General features: G+C 36.7%; 1 protein-coding gene across 1 annotated transcript in view; it reads left to right on the forward strand.

The window, feature by feature from the left end:
- Vps25 (vacuolar protein sorting 25) overlaps positions 1-18,284 on the forward strand; it is a 54,123-nt gene that overhangs the window by 2,492 nt on the left and 33,347 nt on the right. The window contains exon 2 of the mRNA XM_090387946.1: positions 8,974-9,119. Within this exon, the coding sequence (XP_090244072.1) occupies positions 8,974-9,119 (146 nt within the window). The remainder of the gene's footprint in view (positions 1-8,973; positions 9,120-18,284) is intronic.

Genomic DNA, 18,284 nt, shown 5'->3' on the forward strand with positions numbered 1-18,284 from the left:
TGAGATAAAAGTTACTAGAGTAATCTACTTAACAGTTAACGTTGACAAAGGGATTGCCTTCAGGAGATAGTGTAAGTGATGTTTTACTTTTTAAATATGTAGTATGAAACCAATATCAGGATGGCCATCACAGTTGCTTGACCTCATACCCTTAGATTACTTTGTATGAGTTCATATGAACTCTGTATAAGATGAATTGAGAAATTGAATTTTGGAAGCCGATGAAACTGTTGAGATTAAATAGTACTGAAATGATAACATGTGACAGGGAATTGTGAATTAATCACTCTGAATGCTGCATTAAACAAAATGAAGGTCATTTTGAAGAGCTTCTTTAGATGTTTTCCTTTTAGAAGTTTATTTTAGTTTCATTTTTACATGGTATTGCAATTTATGATTAATGCGTAATATCTCGGAAAAGACTTGAGATGCCTTTGTAGAAATTTTTTTTTCTTATTTTTAGCTGTAGATTATGCTCCTGCATTTGTTCCATGCAATTCTGAAATACCCTGTTTAGATGTGTTTGTGTGTATAATAAATTATACATTTAAATTGTAGACAGTTATTTAATTAATTAAAATGCAAATAATTTTGCAGTAATGTAATTAAAATGCAATGCAGTTTTTAATACTGCAAATTTTTTTTGAAAATGAGTACAGAATCTAATAATTAACCTTCTCAGTTATACTCATAAATGGAACACATCTACTACTATGGTATCTGTTATACCCCATTTTTAAGGCACATTTGTAAATATATAAAGCACCCGTTAACTTCAACATGTCCATCTAACCACTCGAAACAGTTCCACTCCCATTTGATGGATTTTCATGAAATTCTATATTTCTCTCTTTTAAAAGATTTGTTGAGCCATCCCAAATTCTCATTTTGTATTTTAACATCAGTCTTTTTAACACTTCCATTTTCTAATCAATGATCCATGACTTGATCACAGGTCTTTTCCATGTGGTGTGGGATTATAACCACTGTGCTAACCTCAAGGGCTTATTTATACTTAAATATGGGAAACAATTTTATTCTGCTCTAAACAGAAGCAGATCTACTATTTTTTGGCTTTCTACCCTAGAATTTTAAAAGAAACAGCTTTATTTTCAAATAAAATATGAACAGTTGCTATTTTCCTTTCATAAATAATCATTATTTTAATTTTACTAAAGGAAATTAAAGTAATGGTAAGAATTTACTACTGGGAAAGTGAAAAAGATTATAGTACTAAATTTTTATCATGAAATCCTCAGAATTTAGTATTGATATTGGTAAGGCTGAATGATGCAAAGAAGCAAACTTTTTTTTTGTATCAGCAAAAAAAAAAAAAATCAAACAAAACAGAATATTCATACTATTCCATCATCCCATCATACCATTCCCACAAGGTTATCATCTAATTTTGCTTTAAACTTAGATTCACTGTCTTCACTATGAGCAGAGTGTGACAACTCTCTGCCCATAGGTGACTTTATAGGATCCAGTCTTCTGTTATTCCCTGAGATTTTATATTTGTATTCGCCTGATTTGTGATTTGCCCACAAGGGAGAACAGATCTTTCTGGTTCATTTTACTCCATCCTACTCATTAGCATTGGTAGAGGCATATGATGCAAGAAAACAAGCTTATTCAGCATCACCCAAAAAAAAAAAAAAAAAAAAACACACCACTCCCATTTCACCCCTCCGTTCGTTCGAAATACCTGTCCAGTTGAGCCTTAAATTTGTTTAGGCTATCAACTTCAACAACAAGTGACGGAAGTCGGTTCCACCAACCAACCACCCGCTGGCCAAAGGCAAATTTCCGCACATCTATCCGACATCCGTCCTTCCTCAATTTGAATTTATGCCCTCTGAGGTGATTATTTTAAGCAAGATGAAGAATCTCATTGGCATTGAGCATGCTCAAACCATTCAAAGCCTTATACACCTCTATCAGATCACCTCGCCGGTGCCTAGTCTCCAGACTCTGTAATTTGCAAAACTTAAGCCTTTCTTCGTAAGAGCAACCCTTTGTTCCATTCACTAATCTTGTTGCCCTTCTCTGTACCCATTCCAGCAACTCTACATCCTTCTTGAAATGAGGCCTCCAGACCTGTATACAGTACCCAAGATGTGGCCTAACCATTGCCTTATACAAGGGAATAATCACCTCCTTATATCCCTGCTAAAAAAATTCCTGTATATCATTGACAAGACAACATGAGCTACTCTTGCAGCTCGTCTGCACTGCTTAGAGGACTTCATATCTGCCTGCACAATTACCTCCAGGTCCTTTTCATTCTCCACCACTGTCAGTGTAGTACTGCAGAGTTGATATGTTGCTCTGGGGTTACTGTTTCCAATATGTAGTACTTTACATTTGTCAATTAAACTTCATTTGTCACCTCATTTGTCAGCCCATCTATTCAACCTTTCCAGATCCTGTTGCAGCAGCATAACGTCAGTAGTGTCCTTAACAACCCTGCCAACCTTTGTATCATCTGCAAACTTGGACATTAAACTTGATATCCCATCATCAATATCATTCATAAACACCGAAAACAACAACAGACCCAACACTGAACCCTGAGGAACTCCACTAATAACATTAGTCCACGATGAGCAGTGTCCATTGATTACCACTCTGTCTTCTGCCACTCAACCATCCCCTTATCCATAGCAGCAATTTGCCTCGAATGCCACACTGCTCCAATTTGTGCAGCAGTCTTCCATGTGCAACAGTATCAAAAGCCTTTCTAAGATCCAAATATATAATATCAAAGTTATTCCCTGCATCCACTTCTTTTGTGACTACATCATAGTATCCAATCAAATTGGTTAGGCAAGACCTGCCCTTAACAAAACCATGCTGCATCTGAGCTATAACTGAATTCTTTTCTAGATGATCCTGCAGTGCTTCTTTAACCAGTGCCTCCATTAATTTACCTGGAACAGAAGTTAAACTAACAGGTCTATAATTACTTGTGTCAGCCTTTGATCCTCCTTTGTGAATTGGTGTTACATTTGCACATCTCCAGTCTATGGGTACCTCCCCTGAGTCCAAAAAGCTCTCATAATTATGGCTAAGGGTTTGCTTACTTCCTTTGCTGCCTCCTTTAATATGACTGGATAGATCCCATCCACCCCAGGTGCCTTTTTTATGTTTATCCTCAACAATCTCTCCTCCACTTTCCTCTCAGTTATTACAAAATCATCCAGCTCACTGCCAATGTTTACTTTACCTACATCGTTCTCCTTCCTGAATAACTCCTCATGTGGGAATGTAGATGCAAAATACTCGTTTAGATTGTTAGCCACCTGAGCAGGATCCTCAACTGTTGAACCATCAATATCCAGTGGACCAATCTGATTCATCCCTTTCCTTCTTGAGTTTAAATAGGTAAAGAACTCTTTTCTGTTTTTCTTTGCATCTTTTGCCAAGGATTTTTCGTAGTCTGCCTTTGCCTGCCTAATCTCCTTTGTGACTTGGTTACAGACCAACTTATATCTATCATAGGCTTCCATGTCACCCATTAATTTGTATGTATCCCATGCATTTTTCTTCTCTGCCACATGTCTCATTAGTTCATCTGACAACCATTTAGGCCTAAACCATGAACAATATTTCTTAGTTGGTATGTAAAGCCTGGTAGCCTCCAAGATTAGTTCCTTGAATGCTTCCCATTTTGAGTTTGCTGTTGGTAACATCATCAGTTGGTCCCACTGTATAGAATTTAAATACTGTCTCAGACCATCATAGTTGCCTTTACGAAACCTTTACCCTTTACCTCTGATGGTAGTTACCTCCTTGAGTAAATCCCACTTCAACACACTGTGATCACTGCCACCTAGTGGTTCATTTATCTGCAGATTCTTAATGCATGAAGAATCACTACTGATAATCAGATCAAGAGTATTGCTCCCTCTTGTTGCCTCACGAATATGCTGATGTAGAAAACAATCATCCAATAAATCTACAAAAGCCTTTCTAGTGTGCGAGTGACGAATCCACAAATTCCAGTCAATACCTGGGAAATTAAAATCCCCCATTATAAGACTCTCTGATTTACTGGCCCACTCTATTTCCCTGTACAATATCTTATTATACTCATCAGAGTCATTAGGCCTATAGCACACTCCTACTCTTAATTTTGATTTCCCTATGCTTATGTCACACCAAACTGACTCGAGACTGCACTGTCAAGCAATATCGACTGGCTTCACTTCCTTGGACTTTACGTGTTTCTTAACTAATAGCATAACCCCTCCTCCCCTCCTGTCCTGTCTATCCTTTCTATACACATTGTATTCCCCAAATTCCAGTTCCGCATTCCTTATATCTGTGTGACACCACGTCTCTGATATCCCAACAATATCTGCCTTTGATGTTTTGAGCAATACCTCAAATTCATCAAATTTATTTACCAAACGCCTAGCATTGGTGTACACGCAGGTATACATGCACCTGTTTCTATTCTTAGCTACCCTAACACAACCCATGTGTTTACTTGTACCGCAATGACTCCCAGCAGTCTCTGAAATATCCTGCATCTTGTTTTTCAGGCTTCTGCTCATTTCAATAGAAGCAGTGCAAGAATCACTTCCACCTCTGCCAGTGGCTACTGTTAATCAATTAGTCCTTGTATCCCCCCCCAACTAGCAGTTTTCCGACCCACCTAACACTGCCTCGACAGCATCAGCAAAAATTCTTGCACCCTTTCTATTTAAGTGTATCCCATCCCTGTAGAAGCAGTCTCTCCTGTTAACAAGTACAGTCCAGGCTGAAAAAAATTCTACCCCTTGAGCCTTGCACAATCCCTCCAGGGCCGAATTGATCGACAAGGCTCTCATCATATACTCCCTCCTATCGTGTCTGGGCAGAATTGCCGACACTTTCATCACCAATCTGGTCACCCTTCTGTGAATCCCCGCTAGTTCTGTCTTTTTTAGTCGTGTTCTCCAGACCTGAATAAAAGGTAAAAGGTAAACTGCAGCCATTATTAACCCACTGCAGGATGGAAGCCTGCTCAATAATATTGAGGGAAATGGACCATAATCTGCCACGCTGGTCCATCACGGGTTGGCAGATCAACCGTATTTAAGCAGTCAGGGGCTTGTACCTCAGTCTACTCAAGGAGCGTGTGCTACTGTACCCCTGCTCCTGACCACTTGGCTATGGAGGCCTCCAGACCTGAATATGATATTCCAAATATGGTCTAGCCATTGTCTTGTAAAGGGGAATAATGGCATCCTTCTCTCTCTACTAGTAAAGACCCTATAAATCATAGACAGGAGACTGGGCCTTCCTAGCTAACCTATTTAAATTGTGTGGAACACCCAAGTCTGTTTTTTTTTTGTCATGAACCACTTTTAGCTCTCTATCTCCCTAGCTTATTTAGTATTAGCCATGTAGTGCAAGGAAGCCAGTCTTTTGCTGCATATGGGCTTGGCACACCCAGGGTCCTGAGCTGGATATCATCATTCTTCTCTTTCTTGCCTTCTTGGTGATTTCCTTCTACTTACTTCCGATTCTCTCTCTCTCCTTCTCTCAGGGTAACTTGGGAATTTTTTTTTTTTTTTTTTGGCTGGTGCAGCATAATCTATTCTACATCTGTCATTTCTTAATTTGAATTTATGCCCCCTTAGGTTTGTAATCTGAACAAGTGGAAGGATCCCATCAGAATTCTTGTTCACCTTTCTTCTGAATATATTAGAATGGCATTTCTAAATTACAGAGCTTGTTCCACAAATTGGGAACATTTAGGGGATTCTGATCTACCAGGATAAAATAAAAGAAATTAATACATTTTTATTAATTGCATTTTTTTATTACAAGCTTTTAAAGTAAAATACAAACAAAATACTAAAACTTTATATATATATAATAATATGTATACAATATGGAACCAGTTTTGTACTTGGAAATAATATTCATGTTTTAAGCCTTATTAACAAGTAATAAAACAACAAAAAATCCCATTTTAAATTAATGACTTGGGATGGGCTTGCTTGTCTTGTTATAATTTTTGCAATTTGTTCAAAATGTTGTGGTTACTTTCATATATATTCTAATTAAACCCAAGGGCTTACATCTGGTGAGTATGGACTTGGCACACCCAGCATTCTGAGCTCCTTGCTCAACATTTAATCAAGATTTGTATATTTTTTTTTTTTTTTAATTGAAGCCACTGCTGAAAATCCAATTTCATGCAGCACTTAAAAGTGGTTAATGGAAGGAATATATACACAGAGTGTGCATAAATTACAAAAGTTTAGGATATTCTGTATTATTATTATTATTAGTGATATGGTGAAAGGAAGCCTGAGGCTTATGCTGCACCATCCAAAAAAAAAATTTCTGAGTTACTCTGAGAGAGAGAGAGAGAGAGAGAGAGAGAGAGAGAGAGAGAGAGAGAGAGAGAGAGAGAGAGAGAGAGAGAGAGAGTCAGAAGTAAAAGTAGTAGAGAATTACCAAGAAAGAGAAGAATGATGATATCCAGCTCAGGACCCTGGGTGTGCCAAGTCCATACTCACCAGATGTAAGCCCTTGGGTTTAATTAGAATATATATGATGGCAGACCAAAAGTCTTTTCTTATTAAATTCACAGAATCAACTTCTCATTCATCTCTTTTACTTCTTGTTTACATTAGGTTTTCTTCATATTTATTTACAGAAAATTAGTTATCAGAAATTCTGTTCAGAAGTAATGTTGAAATTTTTCCCCCTTTTCTCAAAATACTTTCTACCCATGGTGATAAGGATGTTAGAGGTAAGCCTTTCATGTTTGAGATTATCATTAAAAAAGGCAACATAATTTAGTGTCTAACCTAATAAAAATTGGTTCTTTTAGCAATGTAATGTAGGCCATTCCTTGAATTCTGGTCTTGTCTATTATTTCTGAGCAACTTCAGCCACAAATTGGTACAAACAACTTTCGGTAGGCAAGTTTTTTTTGTTTTTTTTTTTTTTATGAAAATCCCAAACACGAAAGGTATAAAAACCTATAGTACTTAGTACCATGCATGGATTGAAGGAGAAGTATGGGGGGGAGGGGGATGCCGGAAACTTTGCTCTAGAGACTAAACATGGGTTTCACCACTTCAAGCCTCCAATAAGCAAAGTGGTGGTATTTCACCGGTTGATGAAAGTCATCTACCACCTTAAGTGAGCCATGATCCTTGTTATCTGTAAAGTTTACTTTATAAACTTCGAAGTAGTCTACATTTGTTTCTATAAATACTTCCTATAATTTATTAGTAAATTAAGTATTAGTCAAGTATTAGTAAATTTAGTATTAGTATTAAGTAAATTGTGATATTAGTAAGTATCACAGCTCTGATTCATACTATTCCTATAATTTATATAAAATGCAGCTGTATTGCTTAGCATAAGGTTTAGCTGTTGAGTGGTCATTAATTTTTTTGTTATTTAAAGTGTCTCAAGTTTATTTTTAATACTGTCATTGCTTATTAAGAAAATGCTAAACTAATTAGTACCATAAAAATCCAGATTTTTATGTATCATGCTATAAAGTTGGCACTGTACAATGGTGCTCAAATGGCTAATACTCTAACATCGGTCTCAGTTTAAATGTAATGTCATAGTATGTGGCATATGCACTTGCTTGACATAACCCTCTTTATGTGACAGTTGAAGGGCATACTACAAGTTGCACTTCAACTATCACATAAATAAGGCATGCAGCCTTAGTTAAATATAATGGTTCCAATATAGCCTGAATTGATTTCATTGTGAGTATAATGTGAAATGCAGTTTTCATTAATAATTTATTCCAAAGCATTGGCAACTATACATATTACCATCTAACTTCATATTCATGTATTCTGAAGCAAGTTTTTATGCTATTAGTGATTATGCATTAGTGTTTGACTTTTCATCTTCAGATATTCTTCAGTGTATTTCTATGGTTTTTTATACAACTTTTTTCCTGTTTGGTATAATATCAGATAATATTAAAATTTCAGACAACAAGTGTAAGAGAGTAACAGATCGTAGGGAAAGAAAGAAGCAATTAGCTGAAGAACAAAGCTAGCAATAGCTGTAGTTTTAAAGTCCAAACTGCTTTATATACCAGATGTAGAAATTTGTAGAAAACCTTTTTGCTACTGTATCATTAGCTCTTGCAGTAAACATGATGAAGGGTATTCATAAGAGATATTGAAGGAATTTGGAAATCCCTTTACCCCATCCAAAAAAAAAAAAAAAATATATATATATAAGTAAACTTTTTATTTATACTCTATTACAGCCCACACATGGTCAGTGTAATTTGCAAGGTAGAGATACGTAACGTAAGTGCTTAATTAAAAAAAAAAAAAAAAAATAAGGTCATGGTGGATTTGCAAACTAATGTTCCCTGTCATTATATGACTAGTTATACATTAGTAATACTGTATAATAATCTTATTTCATAAATATTGTTAGAGTGTTATATAGATTTTTAATAAGAAAGGTTGCATTGCAAAATCGTTGCATTGAAACATTGCAAAATCTTATTTTTGAAATCAAAATAATTTTGCCTGTTAAACTGAAAAAAGCTCTGGCACACCAGTTTATAAAGCAAAAAGTATTTTCCTCATCGTCATTGTATTATTTCTGTCAAAAATAAATTGAATCAAATAAAATTAACCTGAAGTTGGGATAAGCCAATTGGTATGAATCATATTGAATTTCTTTTGAATGATCTCCATTTTTTTAATAGTACATAAAAGACCATAGCAGCCATTTTGTTTTTTACTTATATGTTTACATATTGCAGAAATACAAATGAGTTGCATTTTATTGAATTTTTTTAAGTTGCCTTACTTTTGGTTCATACTATATAACTAAACTTAGCAGTGAATATATTAAAACAATAGGTATTAGAAATTGGTTAATTTAAAATAACTTGAGACATAATTGAAGATTAATTTTTACTTGTATTTTATTATTATTAAATAACAGTTGTCAAATTTTGACATATAGGCTACAACCTAACCTTGCTACTCGAGAAAAACAGCTAGAAGCTTGGAAGAACTTAGTGCTACTTTACTACAAAGCCCACAGGGAATACCTTTTGGATATTACTGAAGCAGAGAATAGTCCTCTATTTTGTAATGAGTCAATAAACCGTATCCTTTAGAATACAAATGATTATTAAATTTTGTGCATTAACTGTGGTGATTGTAAATTTCTCCTTTTTCATATAATTTTGTTACATTTTTACTAAATATTGAATAAATTATTCTTTTATATAATTTTATAATACTTGCAGTACAGTTAAACCTTCTAAATCTGGCATTCTGTTTGCTGTCTGTTTTTTAGAAAAATTACTGAATTCCCACAGGCACCTTGCTGTAATCTATAAATTTCAGATGGTTTTTCTTTCTTCCTTACACCACATTAGCAATAATATATCATTTTTCCTACACAGGATATGTATTGCCTGATGCCATAGATTTACCCATAGACCTTTGTAATGCTACAGAAATGTTGCTACTGATTCATTTTTGCCGCTTCCATCAGATTTAGTGTTGGCATTATTTGCTACCTGGAAACAAATATCCATATAGATCTCAAGCAACTCTTGCACATATATATATATCTCAAGCAGTGTATTTAAAAAGGTGAGGGGGGAACTGAATAGATAAAAATAAAAAAGATTAAACTAACATTAGCCCACTATGCCAAGCACTATTTTTCTCAGTGTTTTAGATACTTTTAAAGTCTAATGAAGATTAAGGTAGTACCAAACTGAGACTAAGTAAAAGCAGACTTCTCTAATGGCAGAGTATTACTTATTTGAAGTATAAGTGCTAAGCAACCCACTGTGCAGTTTCACAATATGAGATATATTTTCAACAGCTATATTACAGTGACACACACACAACTATATCATGGCCCTTGGTAGCATTTTTTTTTTTTTTTTTTTTTTCTCCTCCCAGAAAAACAAGTTTTTTGTCCTATATACAGCACAATATGGTTTAAGTTCTGATGCTCCTAAAATCCTACAACAACAACTTTAGCTCAGACAACACACATAAATTTAAGTTGAAAACGATGTTTGCAGGATAGATATGCAGAAATTTGCTTTCATCCAGAGGGTAGTTCATTGTTGGAATGGCTTTGTAATGTATGTTAGTAATTATGTTCCTCATACTTATCATACAATTGGTCTGTTAGCCAACATAATTTGCATCAAGCATATTTTTCATTGGTTTTATAATATCCTTCCACAATCTGTACTGTGTAGGGCAAATTTAGTCGTCTGGAGGTCAAAAGTACGCATAATGGCCATCATGTGTTTAAATGAAAGGTTTGCTTCCTTATATCATTTGCTGTTCACCTAGGCAAAATACAACTTAAGACAATGGATTGAGTAAGCTACATGTTGATGACAATTTACTTTCAGCAGGTGGTTCATTTGTTAGGGGTGGTTTCTTTGTGATATTGTTTTTTTGGTGGTGCTTTCTGTTTACCCCCTTTACTTTTGGCTGTGTTACTTTTCCTATGGTCACTGTATTGTATGAGATGATCGTCTGGCTAGGACAAGAACCCGAGCTCTCGTCAGCCAAGGGCTTTAGCATTAGTAGAGGCATATGATGCAAGAAACAAGCTTATGCAGCAGCAGCAACAACAACAAAAAAAAAAAAAAAAAAAAAAATGCTTCCATTTCACCCCTCCGTTCGTTGCAAATACCTGTCCAGCTCAGCCTTAAATTTATTTAGGCTATCAACTTCCACAACAAAGGATGGAAGTCTGTTCCACCAACTAACTACCTGCTGGCTAAAGGCAAACTTCCACACATCTATCCTACATCTGTCTTTCCTCAATTTGAATTTATGCCCTCTCAGGTGATTATTCTGAGCAAGAGGAAGAATCCCATCAGCATTGAGCATGCTCAAACCATTCAAGGTTTTATACACCTCAATCAGATCACATCCAGGTGCCTAGTCTCCAGACACTGTAACTTGAAAAAACTTAAGCCTTTCTTCGTAAAAGCAACCCTTTGTTCCATTCACTAATCTTGTTGCCCTTCTCTGACTCATTCCAACAGCACTGCATCCTTCTTAAAATGAGGCCTCCAGATCTGTATACAGTACTCAAGGTGTGGCCTGAACACTGCCTTATACAAAGGGATAATCACCTCCTTATCCCTGCTAGAAAAATTTCTGTATATCATTGACAAGACACCATGAGCTACTCTTGCAAACCGTCTGCACTGCTCGAAAACTTCATATCTGCCTGCACGATTACCCCCAGGTCATTTTCATTCTCTACCACTGTCAGTATAGTACCACAGAGTTGATATGTTACTCTGGGGTTACTGCTTCCCATATGTAGTACTTTACATTTGTCAATGTTAAACTTCATTTGCCACCACTCAGCCCATCTGCTCAACTTTTCTAGATCCTGTTGCAGCAGTGTACTGTCATTAGTGTCCTTAACCACCCCGCCAACCTTCATATCATCTGCAAACTTGGACATTACGCTTTATGTACCATCATCAATGTCATTTATAAATACAGAAAACAACAATGGACCCAACACTGAACCCTGAGGGACTTCACTAATAACATTAGTCCACGATGAGCAGTGTCCATTGATTACCACTCTGTCTTCTCCCACTCAACCATCCCTTTATCCATCGCAGCAATTTGCCTCCAATGCCACACTGCTCCAATTTGTTCAGCAGTCTTTCATGTGCAACAGTATCAAAAGCCTTTCTAAGATACAAATATATGATATCAAAGTTATTACCTGCATCCAGTTCCTTTGTGAGCCCATCATAGTATCCAATCAAATTGGTCAGGCAAGACTTCCCTTAACAAACCTATGCTGTGTCCGAGCTATAACTGAAGTCTTGTCTAGATGATCCTGCAGTGCTTCTTTAACCAGTGCCCCCATTAAATTTCCTGGAACAGAAGTTAAACTAACAGGTCTATAATTACTTGTCAGCCTTTGATCCTCCTTTGTGAATTGGGGTCACATTTGCTGCCTCCTTTAATATAGCTAGATAGATCCCATCCACCCCGTGTGCCTTTTTTTATGTTTATCTTCAACAATTTCTCCTCCACTTTCCTCTCTGTTATTACAAAATCATCTAGCTGACTGCCAGAGTTTAATTCACCTCTGGCATTCCCCTCCCTGAATAACTCCTCATGTGTGAATGTAGATGCAAATACTCATTTAGTTTGTTAGCCACCTGAGCAGGATCATCAACAGTGAACCATCAATATCCAGTGGACTAATCTGATTCATCCCTTTCCTCCTAGAGTTTACATTTTTTTTTTTTTTTTTTTTTATGAAAACCCCAAACACGAAAGGTATCAAAACCTATAGTACTTAGTACCATGCATGGGTTGGAGGAGAAGTAGGGGGGGGATGCCGGGAACTTTGCTCTAGAGACTAAACATGGGTTTCACCACTTCAAGCCTCCAAAAAGCAAAGTGGTGGTATTTCACCGGTTGATGAAAGTCATCTACCACCTTAAAATAGGTATAAAGAAATCTTTGTCGTTTTTCTTTGCGTCTTTTGCCAAAGATTTCTCATAATCTGCCTTTGCCTGCCTAATCTCCTTTGTGACTTGGTTACAGACCAGCTTATATCTATCATAACCTTCCATGTCACCCATTAATTTGTATGTATCTCATGCATTTTTCTTCTCTGCCATATGTCTCATTAGTTCATCTGACCTCCATTTAGGCCTAAACCTTGAACAGTATTTCTTAGTTGGTATGTAAAGCCTAGTAAGTTCCAAGATAAATTCTTTGAATGCTTCCCATTTTGAATTTGTTGTTGGTAACATCATCAGTTGGTTCCACCGTATAGAATTTAAATACTGTCTTAGACCATCATATTCGCCTTTACGAAAGCAAAAACCCTTCCCTTTACCCCTGATGGTAGTTACCTCTTTGAGTAAATCCCACTGTGATCACTGCCACCTAGTGCTTCCTTTATCTGCAGATTCTTAATGCATGAAGAATCACTACTGATAATCAGATCAAGAGTGTTACTCCCTCTAGTTGCCTCCCGAACATACTGATGTAGAAAACAATCATCCGATAAATCCCCAAAAGCCTTGCTAGTGTGTGTGTGTGTGACCAACCCACAAATTGCAGTCAATATCTGGGAAATTAAAATCCCCTATTATAAGACTCTGATTTACTGGCCCACTCTATTTCCCTGTACAGTTTCTTATAATACTCGTCAGAGTCATTAGGCCTATAACAGACTCCTACTCTCAATTTCGATCTCCCAATGTACCAAACTGACTCGACACTGCATGTCAGCGATGTCGAACTGGCTTCACTTCCATGGATTTTGTGTTTCTTAACTAATAGCATAACCCCTCCTCCCTTCCTATCCTTTCTGTACACATTGTACTCCCCAAATTCCAGTTCTGCATTCCTTATATCTGTGTGACACCACGTCTCTGATATGCCAGCAATATCTGCCTTTGATGTTTTGAGCAATACCTCAAATTCATGAAATTTGAGGTATTGCTCACAAAAAGAGGTGCTATAAAAGTGCTTTTATAGCACCTGGCTGCTGCAACATTAGATTTACATTGTGATTTTAAGGTTGGGCGATTACTGGGTATCACACCACCTTCCGCTTTTAACCCTTTACTGGTTCGTACTTGTTTCTTCTGGTGTATTAGAATATTGGAAGCGAGAACGAGATATGTAATAACACATAACAATATTTATTAAAACAAAAGAAAACATGTATACAGACTTGCACTCCATCTAGTTATTTGTGTAAAAGTAAAACATACAATGATTCCCAATCAAAGCTCAAAATAATGGTATTAATAATATCGACGATTTGATTAAAGTTATAAAATCATACAGTTAACTCTTCATGGAGTTCTGAAACTATCTGTTCATTAACAACCCTATATTTTCCTTTTTTAATGAAGAGATGCAAAAATGCAAAGGTGCTTGTGAACATTATAGTTATTCAGCCCAGAGCGATATAGAAAAAAAAAATCGCTCTGGGCTGAATAACTATAATGTTCACAAGCACCTTTGCATTTTTGCATCTCTTCATTAAAAAAGGAAAATATAGGGTTGTTATATTATTAGGAATCCAGCCATCTATCACCACATAATTGTCATCATAAGTAAAGGACTAACATTGGTCCACATTTGATTATTTTGGCTCCTTTTATGTTCAATTTACTAGAGTAGTCTCTCAGGTACTCAAAGAGCATTATAGCCATTCTACACATTCTCAAATTAACAAAAGTTCAATTAGATAGGAAGGAAGCATGAATTTGTATCTGTTAATGTTGTTTTTGACATTTTCATTCACACAAATGGAATAGTTTGCTTACCAGGCTAAGTTGCATTCCTCTAGAGCAGGTTATAAGGCTTTCTTCCCTCTGGCGGAAACTGGGTGTACAGAGAAGGGCAACAAGAATTGGTGAGGGGAATGAAGGGATCCTCTTACCAAGAGAGGCTTAAGTTCTGCAAATTGCAGTGGCTGGAGACTAGGCACCTGCACGGTGATCTGATTGAGGTGTATAACATTTACCTGGTCATTAGATGACCAGGTAAAAGAATGTTAGTTGACATTGATTTGTTATTATTTGATGTTTGATTGAAATATATAATATTAACTTCATTTATTACTAATATTATTATTATTACCATTACATGTACAGACCCTCAGGAAGAAGTTAGAAGACTGCACATGCTAACTGGTTTTTCTGCTCCTGATACACCTAAATACCTATATAGATAATAAATAAATACCAGACAATAGAATAAATCGACCAAATCAAAGCAATTTATTCAATTAACCAGTATATATATATATTTTATTTTATTTTTTTTCTACTAACATTAATTTTTTATCCCTTGCGCTTTAAATCTATCTTGGTATTGTCTTCAATATTAATTGCTATATGCAAACAACATATTTTATCTATATAATATTGGTGTGAATACACCATAGATCACTCTTAAACGAAAAAACTACGTTTGTAGTGTAAAAGGGCATTATTTTATCTGTATTTCATATTGTGCTCCTCCTTTACGAGTTGACATGTATTGCACTACCTCGAATAAGGACCACTTCACTAAAAGAAAAGACTGTTGTTGCTTATTCTTAGTGGGCACCACCATCCAGACGGCACCGTTTCAAGGCTTGTTGGCCTTTCATCAGTGGGTGGGCAGTTACTCTGGTATTGCAGACATGACAATCCAGTTGTGAAGATAATCCCACAGTATGAGAGATGCTAAAAGATGCATAGAGATGCTAAGAGATGCTAAAAGATGCTCTTAAATGAAAAAACTACATTTGTAGTGGGCATAAAAGGCCATTAATTACGAGAGCATCCTTGGACTCGGGAGGTTCCCATGGACCGGAGATGTGCAAATGTATCCCCAATTCACAAAGGGGGATCGAAGGGTGACACAAGTAATTACAGACCAGTTAGTTTAACGTCTGTTCCGGGTAAAATAATGGAGTCACTGGTTAAAGATGCATTGCAGGATCATCTAGACAAGACTGCAGCAATAATTCAGACACAGCATGGGTTTGTTAAGGGAAAGTCTTGTCTGACAAATTTGATAAGATATTATGATGTGGTTACAAAGGAACTGGATGCAAAAAATAATTTTGATATCATATATTTGGATTTCACGAAAGCTTTTGACACTATTGCACATGGAAGACTATTGTACAAATTGGAGCACAATGGTATTAAGGGTAAGTTGCTACAATAGATAATAGATAAAAGAATGGTTGAGTGGGAGAAGACAGAGGGTGGTAATTAATGGGTGCTGCTCTTCGTGAACTAATGTTATTAGTGGAGTCCTACAGGGTTCAGCGTTGGGTCCTCTGTTGTTTTGTATATTTATCAATGATATTGATGAAGGTATATCAGGCTTAGTATCGAAGTTTGCAGATGATACAAAGGTTGGCAGGGTTGTTAATGACAGTAACGGCAGTGTGCTACTGCAACAGGATCTAGATAATTTGGGCAGATGGGCTAAGAAGTGGCAACTGAAGTTTAACCTTGACAAATGCAAAGTACTGCATATGGGTAGAAGTAACCCCAGAGAAACGTACCAACTGTGTGGTACTACGCTTAAGGTGGTAGAAAATGAAAAAGACCTGGGAGTAATTGTGCAGTCAGATACGAAGTTTTCTGAGCAATGCAGATAGGCTTCCAGGGCAGGTCATGGGGTGTTGTCAATGATATATAGGAATTTTGCTAGCAGGAAAAAGGAGGTGATTGTCCCTCTGTATAAGGCAATGGTCAGGCCACACCTTAAGTACTGCGTACAGGTCTGGAGGCCTCATTTTAGGAAGGATGTAGATTTACTTGAGACTGTACAGAGAAGGGCAACAAGATTGGTGAGGGGAATGAAGGGATCCTCTTACCAAGAGAGGCTGAAGTTCTGCAAATTGCAGTGGCTGGAGACTAGGCACCTGCGCAGTGCCTAGTCTCCAGTCTGAATACCTAGTCTGAATGGGTTGAACACACTGAATTCTGATGGGATCCTTCCACTTGTTCAGATTATGAACCTAAGGGGGCATAAATTCAAATTAAGAAAAGAGAGATGTAGAATAGATGTGCGGAAATTTGGCTTTAGCCAGCGGGTGGTTAATTGCTGGAACAAACTTCCATCTGTTGTTGTGGAAGTTGATAGGTTGAATAAATTTAAGGAGGAACTGGACAGGCATTTGGAGGGAATGGTGTGATTTTTTTTTTTTTTTTTTTTTGGCTATTGCTGCATAAGCTCATACACTTGCTTTCTTGCATCACATGCCACTACTACTACTACTATTTTATCTGTATCTTATATTATGCTCCTCCTTCACAATGAGTTGCCATGTATTGCACTACCTTGAATAAGTAATGCTTCGCTTAAAGAGAAGACTATTGTGAAGGAAGAGCACAATACGAGATACAGATAAAATTATGCTCTTTTACCCTACAGACATAGTTTTTTCCATTAGGATGTAGAGCTGCTGGAACGAGTACAGTAAAAAGGAGTACAGAGAAGGGCAACGAGATTAGTGAATGGAACAAAGGGTTGCTCTTACGAAGAACGGCTTAAGTTTTGCAAATTACAATGTCTGGAGACTAGGCACTTGCGAGGTGATCTGATAGAGGTGTATAAAGCCTTGAATGGTTTGAGCATGCTCAATGCTGATGGGATACTTCCTCTTGCTCAGAATAATCACCTGAGAGGGCATAAATTCAAATTGAGGAAAGACAGATGTAGGATAGATGTGCGGAAATTTGCCTTTGGCCAGCAGGTAGTTGGTTTGTGGAACAGACTTCCATCCCTTGTTGTGGAGGTTGATAGTCTAAATAAATTTAAGGCTCAGCTGGACAGGTATTTTGAACGAATGGAGGGGTGAAGTGGAAGGGTTTTTTTATTTATTTTTTTTTATTTTTTGACTGATGCAGATAAGCTTGCTTTCTTGCATCATATGCCTCTACTAATGCTAATTTAAGAGTGATCTATGGTGGATTCACACCAATATTATATAGAATATTTATATTAAACATATGAGATCCAACCAAAACTTAATGTAATTAAGGACTCCAAAGGGGAAATTTTACCAGAGTAAAACACAATCATAGGAAAGTGGGAAAAATACTGAGCAGCTCTTCCGAGCACCTGCTGGCACTAATGATCTGCCACCCCCCCCCCCTTTTCAAGAGTGCGATCATGAACCAGTTCTACTGAAGGAAGAAGTTGAAAAAGCCATCAGATAACTAACGTGTGGCAAGTCACCTGGAATTGATGAAATCCTAGCTGTATTGATTAAAGCTACAAGTGTGAAGGGTGGCGAGTTTTTACATAAAATGATTGTAAAAAATTGGGAAATGGGACGGTGGTCATCAGATTGGAAGAAATCAAGTTTCATCCCCTTACCAAAAAAAAAAGGAGATCTGAAAATTTGCTCAAATTGCAGGACTATTAGCCTAATTTCTCACCCTCGCAAGATTCTTCTTAAAATCATATTAAACAGAATCTCAAGAAAACTTGAAGAAGAAATGCCAGAAGAGCAAGCAGGTTTCAGAAGGGGTAGAGGAACCAGAGATTAGATCTTAAGCTTACGACTGATTATTGAAAAATGCAAAGAATTCAGTGTTCCCATCGTTTTGTGTTTTATAGATTATGCAAAAGCATTAGATTGTGTTCAACATGAGAAACTATGGGAAACGATGACTATTATGGGTTTCCCAATCCACATAATTCAGCTGATTAAGCTATTGTACCAGGAACAGGAAGGAACTGTGAGAACGAACATGGGAAACAATG

This window comes from Mastigoproctus giganteus, chromosome 13 (assembly GCF_048544385.1).
Source record: "Mastigoproctus giganteus isolate SK-2022 chromosome 13, ASM4854438v1, whole genome shotgun sequence".
In the NCBI taxonomy this organism is placed as follows: Eukaryota; Metazoa; Arthropoda; class Arachnida; order Uropygi; family Thelyphonidae; genus Mastigoproctus; species Mastigoproctus giganteus.